Consider the following 11743-nt stretch of genomic DNA (forward strand, 5'->3'; position numbering starts at 1 on the left):
GTGAGTTTCTTCAAAGGTAATAGCAACTTTAATTTCATTTTCAAGCAATTCCTTAGGATTTTGAGTATGCTAAAAATAAAAAATTGTTTTATGTGAAAAAAGCTATCTTTTGGTACAATTTGTATGCTATTGTTAGTGTTCAAAGTTTATCTTGATTTGATGAAAGGGGATTTTAATTCTTGTTTTTATGGGTTTTGAAGAGTTTAGGGATTTTAAAGGATTGGTTGTAAGAATTGATGAAGAACATAAGAATGAAGTTAAAGAAAACAGTTTGGATTTGAATTTGGCAGTAGGTTCGAAAATTCACCAGAAATTATATAAAAATAATTTCGAGATTATTTTATATATTATGTTCATATATTGATCTAGTTTCGTTTAAAATAAACGGGGATCAATTTCAAGGTGTATAGATATGAATTGTTAACCAAGGAAATGTCAGAAAAATCGGACAACAGATTCTGCAAAACTGATTCTGTTGGTCAACTTTGAAAATTCACCATAAATTGTACATAATGAATTAGAAGAAATTCTTTATATGATAGATTTGTATTCGAGTCTAGTTTTCAACGGAAGAAACAGAATTAAATTACAGTGTGTATATCATACAAAATATTGATTCTTAAGGTGGTGCAAGGTCAGATTATGGAATTTTAGAAAGTTTGGTGATTGTAATACAAATTTTGAATTGTTGGGAGTGTTATTTTAATTATGCCTTTGTATGGGTACTTGGTTTATAATACCTTCACTGGAATTTTTGGTATTAAGAATCTAAGTGATAAAATGGTGAAGGATCATTTTGAGTAAATTGGAAAAGTGGGTTCCAATGTTAAAGGAATTAATAAGTACTGAATATTTGATGGAAATGAGTTTGAAGTATGCTATGGAATTATTTTGGGACATGTTTATGTTAGTACAATACTACCATATGTATTGTTAAATTTTGATTTATACAGATCATGGTTGATTTACAATTGAAGCAAGTCAGTATAAAAAGGGTATATTGTGGACAATAGTGAAGCACAAATATTTTGAAAGATATAAAGTGTTAAGGTGAGTGAAATACATTAATGAAATTATACATGGATGTTTTATACATCATCAGAAGACTTGCGATAAGTCAACCTTGTTTATATCGACAGATTTTATATCATTTTTATAAATTGACATTGATATGTCAGAGTATGAAATTAAAATACATTGATCACTGATTTTTGCATATGATGTTATCATGAACATATATGATTTTTACCATGAATGTTATTTCGGGTATTAACTGCCCCATCGTTAAATATTGATAATATACTTTGCCATGGACAGATCAAATAAAATAGATGTATGCCCAAGTCAGTTATTGAGGGACAGGGTATAGTTGGCATGCCATAGAGTTCAGCAGCAGGCTGGATATTCGGGAATACACTAAAGGATACTAGTGTATATGGGGGGCACGACCTTATGTGTCATATTCGGGAATTGTACTTAAGGATACCTAGTACAGATGGTGGACACGACCTTATGTGTCATATTCGGGATTACACTACGGTGCAAATATTTGACTCGTGTACCCATGGTCCTCAAGGTTGTATTGGGCTATTGTCTATTGTTTATGGTTATTTTCTATGGTATATGTTTATGGAATAATGGCAAGTGTATTGATAAAAATAAGCTTACGAGCTTATGGAATTTAAATGGTAATTATTTTGGTAAATAAACCTACAAGCTTATGGGATAAATGGTAAGAGATTTTATGTTATTTTGATCATGGTAAAATATTGGATATGTTATTAAAATGATTTTATGGAAATTGATTTTTGACATTGAAAATCATGCATAAATTATATTGCACTGTTATTGTTTAATTGTCTCACTAAGTATATACTTAGCGTGTGATGATTTTCACGCGTAGGTAAAAAGCAAAGAGTAAGATAAAGAGTCCAGAACAACATCAAGCATCAAGAGGTATATTTCAATATCAGTAAGACATCCTACGATGGATTTTGATTTAGATAGTGACATGTAATTTGATAATGTTAAATTTGTTTTATTGAATTAATTTGGAAACAAATTAGTAACTTGATAGTGATGAAAGATTAAATTTTATGAGTTTTATATGTAAATTTTCGAAAGTTACTATAGCAGTTACTGTTGCATGAACAGTAACCACGAATTATGAAAAAAAAAAGCATTTGTGGTATCGATTCCCCACTGTTTATGTATTGTTCACTGTTACTGTTAACGGATACTGTTTACTGTTACTGTTCACGGATACTGTTTACTGTTACTGTTCACGGGTACTGTTCACTATTCATAAAAAAAACTTTTGAATTAAATTGGTTTAATAAAATATTTTATGATATGATATTTTTATAATATCAGTTACCACGTTTAAGAAAATAAATTTTAAATCGCTTTGAATTGAAAAATAGTTTTAGAAATTCGGGTGATATTATAATTTGTATAGGTATAAATATACAAGTTATGACTTACCGGGAGTGCCATGATACGATTCTCGGATATGTCCAATTCAGTTACATCCTTCAGTTTCCCGATTGATACAGGAAGCCACTCAATCTGGTCCATCAACTTGCCCCTAAGATCAAGAACTACCCCTCCTGTTCTAGTAGTATTATCAATAAGCGCTGCTGTCTTCATTAGGTTCAGTTTTTCCTTGCTATTTTCACCTGCAGATACACCAAAAGCCTTCGTTTAGGACTGAATTTTCATGATCAGGATTCAAATAACGGTCCACTATTGGAATAGCAATCGTTATCCGAAACAGTTTATTACACAATTGCAACTCTAGTGACCATAAAAGCATCCCTTGTATCTGCAATCGTAACAATCGCAACACAACTGGAAATGTGGCTGCAACTGCAATTTAGATCTCTGTTGACTTATCAATTATATCTACCTATTCTAATGATCTTTCCTTTTCAATTCAACCAAAACAAATATAACTTGATAATAAGAATTCTAGTTTCTTCTACTTATCCGGATTACAATCCATCATAGGAACAAAAACCGTCATCAAAGAATAAAAAAGGCTCAAAAATTCACAAGAAACTGAAATTGCTCAAAAATGATAAGAAATTGTATGCTTCACCTGAGAAGAAAGAGGCGTTTGCAGAAGAAGTTCTAACCAAACCTTTAGCATCATCTTTATCCAATTCACTATCTTCCTCTCGCTTCACCAAACTATCATCAGTAATAAGAGTTTCTCCATCGAATTTGCTCACACGTTCTCCAAAAGTAGTGACCTTTTCATCAAGGGCATCCCCAGAAACCAGGGACGAAGCCCTTTGAATCAACCCATCAAAGGTCTCAAACATCTTGTCAGCTTCAACCAAATGAAGGGCATCTTTCTTTTCCTGATGGATTTGAAACAACACCATGGTTTTCCCCACCTGTTGCAGGATGGAGAAGAGCTCAGCAGGGACATATTGGGATGGTTTTTCTTTTGAGATCTCTTCAAGCTTGACTTTTTCTTCGTTTTCGACGGTTTTGAGAACGGATTTAGCTGCTTCAACCTCACCAATTGAAGGCCTTGGTGGGAGTGATCTGTAAAGTCTCATGATTTCTTGTACTGTCTGAAGAAAAGAAGGTGATGGATCTTGCTTTGACATCACCGCCATGGCCGTGGCTTTGAGGAGGAGGCAAAAGGTCATGTTTATTTTCATTGTTTAAGGTATTCAAAGTTATTATAATTGTGTCGTGCAGATCACGTGTAGACATTAGACTTTTTAGATTGTTTATTTTTTAGAAGACAGAAGTTCTTCTAACGTCTGCGCGTCCTCTTCTTAGTACATACATACTTTATGTCTTCAAAACTCTTCTAACATCTTCAAAGAATATTAAATTTAAAAAATTTATATCATATAAATTATTTTATATATTATTAAATTTTATATTTATTTTAATTATTTTGATTTAAGTTGAAATATAATATTTTTGGATTTGTTATTTTTAAATTATTTAAACTTTTATACGAAATATAAGTATTTAAACCACATTGTTTAATAAAAATGAATTCATTGTTTGATAATTAAGATTTTAAAATATAAAAATTATAAATTATATTTTTAAAATTTTAAAATATAATCACAATTAAATAAAAAATATCATAAATAATTGATTTAAAAAATATTTTCTAAAAATATTTTTATAATTATAAAAATAATTATGAATATATATATTTAAAAAATTAAAAGTATTACATAATTGCATAAATTATTGAAAATATTCAAATAAATATTTTAAAATTTTGAAAAGAGAGATGTATGATTCATTGATTAATAGTTTAATGATAATTAATGTTGTTGTGTCATATGATAATAAAATTCAAAATTTATATTATATAACTTTAGATAATTTAATGTTTAAAAATTATATAATTTAATGATCATTTATAAATTTTATTCTATAAAACTTATAAAACTAATAATACATATGATTATGTGAGACTTATAATAGAATTAATAAGGTGGTGTTTGTTTTTCAAAAAATTTATTATTGTAGTTGTATGGATTATTTAAATTTAGTATTGTAAAACTAAAATTATTTAAATCTCAGTATTGCAAAACTTTTTTAAGATTAAAAAATTAGTTTATTTATTTTAGTTTATTTATATTTTAGTTTATTTTAGCAGTCTGTATATGTTAAAAAATAAATAGTCTTCTTCTGTAGACTTTGGACTCTTCTGCTGCAGATGCCTGCAGATGTGATTCACAGATTGCAGACCTTTTATATCTATAAAAACAACACCACCTGATGTTTTTAGAAAGGTTTTCGTTTATTTATTTACTCACGGACAAACAGAGCTGCCTGCCCTTCCATCTCCCCTTTCTATGAAATTATTTCTCCATCATCCCTTTCTATATATTTAAAAATATAAAAATTTTTTTAATCTAAAAATGAAATTTTTAAATTTTATATTTGAAAAATTGTTTTTAGACCCAAATTATAATTTTAATATTCTCTAAGACATAATATAAAAATTAATTCTAATATTTATCGAAATAATATTTTATTTAAAAAAATATTTTGACTTTTGACATTTTATATTAGAACAAAAAGGTTTCATAAAAAAATTTAGTTAATAAAAAATAACACTTTAAATAAAGATTTTTACACTAAAATAAAATATTAGAATGCCAAAATGCTCTAGAATCGGCGTGCACTATGGGTCTATTTCCTTCCTTGTAGACATATACTTTGAGCGTGTTTACAAACTAACGGAGATAAAAAAGCAGTGAAACTTAATCAGCTCTTTATCAGCTCTTGAAGACCATCTTGGTGTCTACAAACTAACGGAGATAAAAAAAAACAGTGAAATATAACTTAAGTGTCCCTTTGTAATAATGGAAATCTTAATGAATGAGCATACCATGGATTCATATGAAACAAATTGTTCATATCAGCTATTGTAGTTAGTGCCGGTGGCATCTCAGGCTTTTTTTGTCATGGGGGGGAAAAAATCAAAACAATTACTGAAAAGATGTACAATTATCTGGCAAAACATTTTCACATATTGAAAATGCACAAATTGGTTGTGAAGATATACATTTGGTGTTTCCTTCGAGTGCTGTGAGTACTTTAAACTTTTTCTGTATTGTCTTCGAATATTGTATTCATGTATCTATCTAGATACTAGGAAATAAAAAGATAAATTCTCTGAAATTGATTCGAGATTTGATTAAATTATGTGATAATATGTGTTTTTACATTCTACCTTATTTGACTGTGTTTAAAACTTTAAATTGTTTTTACTGATTATCTCAATACTTTAAGCTCGTTAAGTTGTTTTCAATGTCATTACATGACTTTTGTTTATCTTGTTAATCCGAGCATTGGTGTGTATTTTAAGTTATTCGAGTTATGCTTCTTCATGCTTAATATGTAGTGAGGTTAATAGTTGTGTTGCTTTGATTGAGTTTAGCATGATGATGATTTCTGTGCGATGAACATAATTCATGTTTTGATTCAACTTCCTCCTTTTGCTTCAACTTTCACTTTCTTCAAACTTTTCTTGTCATTGTAAAATGTTTTTTCCTTCAGAAAATGAAATCTTCATCATCTAGTGCTACTCATATGTTTTGTGTTGATGTTGAAACTCCTTGTGATACTCCAAATAATTCAAATGATGTTGTCAAAACTGATCAATCAGCTGCAGCTTCTTCAAGCATCCCATCTAATCTTCAGCAGCCTTTAAAAAAACCAAGAGGCAGGTTAGGTACCACAAGTTCTATAGTTTGGGAACATTTTACAAAATTACCTTGTGTAGTTGGAGATATTCCACAATGTAGCTGTAATTATTGTGGAAAAACCCTTAAATGTCCAACTAAAAGTGGAACTAGTGTCATGCATAATCATATGAAACGTTGTCCTAAGTACCCATTTAACAAGGTAGATGCAAAACAGCAAAATTTGTGTTTTAAATCAGAGGAGGATGGGCAGCAAAGTTTGGGTTTAGTTATTTGGAAATTTGACCAAACACAATGTAGAAAATATTGTGCTAGGATGATTATCATGGATGAATTGCCTTTTAGAGTTGTTGAGCATGAGGGATTTCGAGATTTTTGCAATATGATGCAACCTAGATTCCAAGTTCTGTCTAGGTTCACTATAACAAAGGATTGCATAGAAGTTTACTTGGAAGAAAAAGATAAACTTTTTAAGTATTTTAAGAGTTTCAATCAAAGGGTTTCTCACTACTGACATATGGACTTCTAGGAAAAACCTTAGTTACTTGTGTCTCACTGTTCATTTTGTTGATGATGAATGGAAATTACATAAACGAATCTTAAATTTTACACTCATTCCAAGTCATTCAGGTGATGTGATAGGGAAATACATTGAAAAACACTTGCTTGAGTGGGGAATAGATAAGGTGCTCACAATCACAGTAGATAATGCTAGCTCCAATGATGTTGCGATCAAGTATATAAAAAAAGGCTAAACAATTGGAAACATAACATTTTAGGGAATGATTACATTCACATGAGGTGTTGTGCACACATATTAAATCTAATTGTTAGAGAGGGTTTGAAAGATTTGGATGACTCAATTTTTAGAATTCGTTCGGCTGTTAGATATGTTAGGTCATAACCAGCTAGGATGCAAAGGTTTAAGTAGTGTGTTGAGCAAGAAAAAATTGAGAGAAAGGGTTTAGTTTGCTTGGATGTTGAAACTAGATGGAATTCGACATTTTTAATGCTAGATGCAGTTGTGAAATTCGAAACAGCTTTTGACAGGTTGGGAGAGCAGGATTTTAAGTATAGAGATGAGCTTTCAAGTTAAAAAATGAAAGGTCTACATACTGACTTAGATTGGGAGCATGCTCGTGCTTTATTGCCATTTTTAAGAGCCTTTTATGATGCTACATTGAAGTTGTATGGTTCTTCATATGTTACTAGCAATTATTATTTTCATGTTGTGTTTGGCATTGGAATGAGAATTAATGATAAGTTAAATGATCCAAACTCAAGCATAAAACTTATGGCTTCAAAAATGAGGGAAAAATATCACAAGTATTGGGGGAATGTGAAAAATCTTAATCCACTCTTATTTATTTCTATGATTTTAGATCCTAGACACAAGATGGATTATGTAATCTTTGTGATTGATGAAGTTTACGATGCTGAGAAAGCTGAGCAATTAAGTGAAATTGTAAAACAAACTTTAAGTGAGTTGTTTGATCATTATAGTTTGTTAAGTGGTAAATCCCAAGAGGAACCAAGTGTTGCTTCTCAATCTAATATCTCTAGGGTTGAAAATGATGAGCTGCTTGATTTGTTTGCTTATTCCAAGACCAAGTACAAAAGGAAGAGGGTTGAAAGTGTGTTTAGTGAAGGAAAATCTGAACTTGAAAATATTTGGAGGACAAAGTAGAACATGATGTTAAGAAATTTGATTTGCTTGATTGGTGGGAGAACAAAGTCAGACCTATCCCATAATTTCTATAATGGCTCGAGATATTTTGGCAATTCCTGTAACTACAGTGGCTTCAGAATCTGCTTTCAGCACTGGAAGTCGTGTTCTTGACTCATTCCGGAGTTCTTTAACTCCACAAATTGTTGAGTGTCTCATTTGTGTGCAAAATTGGCTGAGAGCATCACCTATAGCAATCCAAAAAGAGGAACAAATTGAAGAAATGGAGAACATTGAGAGTGGTAAGTAATAATTATGTAAACACTTATAAATATTTTTTTAACTCATTTCTGTAAATATTCTTACTTCTAAATATTTTTTGACTTTTAATAGGTTTTGAAGATTTAAGGCTAAATGAAACAATGATGACCATTGATGATTGATCGAAGATGGACACTTACAAAGGTAATTTCTATGATTTAATGTTATAAAGCTTATGACATGATAATATTTGAAACCAAACCGATTTAAATTTCTATGATTTAATGTTACTGCAGCTTATGACATGATAATATTTAGATACTGTTTCTGTTTGTGATATTGAAATATTGTTTTGATAATATATTAAACATTAGTTTTAAATTTAAATATATCTCAATTCAAATGTAATTTGTTAATTAGGAGGAAAATGTTAATCAAAATGTGAAATAATGTTGCTTTTAACATAAAATATGGATTGTTATTGATTCGTTAATGTGTTGGTTTAGATTCTGGTCTGGGTGATGGAGAGCTGACTGAAAAACTAAACTTGAAGGCTGAAAAGTTTTCAGCATCTGCATGGATGATTAGTTTCAAGTAACTTTTTATTTAACTTTGATAGTTGAATTACACTTTGATTTGGTTGTTTAATTTGTAGTGTGAACCGAACTGCAAACAATATGGATTATAGTTTTTGTATGGATTATATATGTGGAATGTGGATCATCCATAGCAATTTTTGTATGGATTATATGTGAATTATATATGTGTTTTCAGTATCTGTAAGGTAATTTTTTTTGAATTTATAGTTTTTTCTTTGAAAATCAAAGCAGGCAATGTTTTTTTTTCAATTATATGGAATATTATTTCGGTTTACGAAAACCCGAATTATCAATCCGAACCGAAAAACCCGGTTTCGATTTTTCTGGTTTTTTAACCATTCGGTTTCGGTTTAAATTTTAAAAACCCGTTTATTTCGGTTCAGTTCAATTTTTGGTAGAAAACCGAACCGAATACACCCCTAATAATAGAAACTTAAGGAATGATTAAATGGGATTAAAACTTTGAGATAGAGGAAATATTAGAGATTTTAGAAAATGAGTTTTGAAATGATATGTTAGTATATTAGTGTTTATTGATGTTTGCTGGTAGATTTGACTTGTCAAAGAGGCAAATGAGATATTAGAAACGTTCGATATGATTAAGAACATGTTGGAAAAGTGTGTGATTCTTAGAATTGAATGTTCATGGAATATATTAGACGTTTTAAGCAGTTATTAGAAAGAAGTCAGTATGAATAAGTAGAGAAGAGTTTAATAGTGTTATTGGGGGTAAATAAAACGAAATTTGACTCCATTTGGGTAATAATCGGGTTGAAAATTGGAAATTATGGGCACGAGTATTGGTACTGATAGAACATTACCGATACTATAGGCTTAAAATCAGTAGAATTTGCTGAGTAGTATCGATACTGATTCAAGTGATATCGTTACGAATAGTGGAGTATCGATACTATGAGGATGGTATCTATACCATTGATCACAGAATGCAAAATTGTATCGGTACCATAATAGAGTATCGATACCCTAGTATAGTAGTATCGATACCATGGTATGAGCATCGATACTAATGAGCCAAAAATGTGAAGATAGTCTGGAATTGTTATAGAAAATAATAATAATAATCTCGAGTATTGTTTCGGTATAATTGTTAGGAAATATACTAACATTGATATTGTGTGTATCTTTAATGGGCGACTGAGTAGATAAAAATCAAGTTCCCGAGTCCAGCAAAACGAAGGGCAAGGGCAAAGTACCTGAGTAATCAGCTTTGCATTTTGGATTCGATAGTGAGGCAAGCCAGGTGAGTGCACTTAATTGTGTAACTATATATGTTATAACAGTTATAGATGCATGATTGTTAAATATATGTGCATGGTGATTACCAAATAGGCACTAAGTGTGCAATTCACGGAATTCATCATATGTTGATGAATAACCGTTTCGGCACTAAGTGTGCAAATCACGGAATTCATCATATGTTGATGAATAACCGTTTCGGTACTAAGTGTGCAAATCACATAATTCATCATATGTTAATGAATAACCGTTTCGGCACTAAGTGTGCAAACCACGAAATTCATCATATGTTGATGAATAATTGTTTCGATACTAAGTGTGCAATTCACGAAATTCATCATATGTTAATGAATAACCGTTTTGGTACTAAGTGTGCAAATCACAGAATTCATCATATGTTGATGAATAACAATTTCGGCACTATGTACAAACCACAAAATTTATAATATGTTTATAAATGATCGTATGGGCACTACGGGTGCATTACAAAGAAATGAAAATGACTTGAAAAAAATGATTTCATTGTATGATTAGTTTTGCCTCACAAAGTAATATTTAACTTGTGTTTATTTCACGCGTAGGCTTAATACAAGCTGAGTAAAGAGATCATCGGACATTAAAGCCAGAGTCGCCTTGTCAGTAACAATATGATATACATGTCTATTTTTTATGTATTTTAGTTGACATACAATAAGTTTATAACTTTTTTATCAAGACATAATTATAATAAATTTTTATAGGTCTAACAATTTATATTGTTACGTAAAAGTTGTTAAAAATTATTTTAAATTTTATATGTTCTTATATAAAAACGTATAATTATTAATATATATATATTATCATAAATTAAGGGTGTATTGTGTACTAACCGTTCCATGGAGTTTTAAAAAACAATGGGCTAACCTGTCCTCTGCCCTGTCTACAGCCTACTCCTACCTTTACTCAATGGGATAATTAATGTTTATGTGAATTAATTAACAACTTGAACACATCTTTCATTAATTTATGAAAGAATAAGTAATTTCAGGCTGTTAAGCCCTCGAATTTATTAATTAAATTATGTTTCATATAAACTAATTTCACATTAAATAAAAATTTGATAAAGCGTATGTGTTGCGGAATACGGCTATTGGATAGAGCAAAATCGTAACTGATAATTTGAGAAAATAAAAATGAAGATAAAGAAGACACAAATTTTACGTGGAAAACCCCTAAATAATATAGGGTAAAAACCACGAGCAACGGTAGAAGAATTTTACTATAAGAAAATAGGAATTACAACTTCTCTCGATCTAACAAGGAGAAAACAATAACAATTCTCTCTTAATAAAATAGAGAAAACAACTCTTAAGAAAACTCTCTAAATTCTCTAGTATTGGGAGAAAGCTATAATGATTTGTGATGGTTTTGAAGCTAAATGGAATATGATATTTATAATTGAAGCTTAAGGACTAATCTTGTAAATACCCTAAGTGTAGGGACTAAATTGCAATTATCCCTTTATTTTTTTCAATAATTTGGTGGCCAAATTTGACCACTAGCTGCCCCACTTGTTGAACCAAATAATTCAGTCTCCCATGTTTTGTTTACTTTCTACAATCTCCCACTTGAAGATTTGATTGGAAGAATCATATTCACACCATTCTTTCTACCTTGTACCTTCATGTTGCTTACGTCTCTAACATGCCACAAGAGGATCGACACCAAGTAATTTATCAGCATTGATCGCCTTCGTCATGAAATCTGGTATGTTGTTTTTGGTA

General features: G+C 30.3%; 1 protein-coding gene across 1 annotated transcript; it reads right to left on the reverse strand.

Moving 5' to 3' along the window:
* Nucleotides 1-2484: 2484 nt before the first annotated feature.
* Nucleotides 2485-3641, reverse strand: LOC120199196 (plant intracellular Ras-group-related LRR protein 5-like; the record flags this gene model as incomplete). The annotated part of the gene is made up of 2 exons (XM_039200369.1): nucleotides 3101-3641; nucleotides 2485-2678 (listed from the first exon to the last, which is right to left on the reverse strand). Coding segments are annotated over exons 1-2 (723 nt in total), but the record flags the coding sequence as incomplete, so codon positions are not given.
* Nucleotides 3642-11743: the final 8102 nt, after the last annotated feature.

This window comes from Hibiscus syriacus, unplaced genomic scaffold (assembly GCF_006381635.1).
Source record: "Hibiscus syriacus cultivar Baekdansim isolate YM2019G1 unplaced genomic scaffold, ASM638163v2 tig00005377_pilon, whole genome shotgun sequence".
Lineage (NCBI taxonomy): Eukaryota > Viridiplantae > Streptophyta > Magnoliopsida > Malvales > Malvaceae > Hibiscus > Hibiscus syriacus.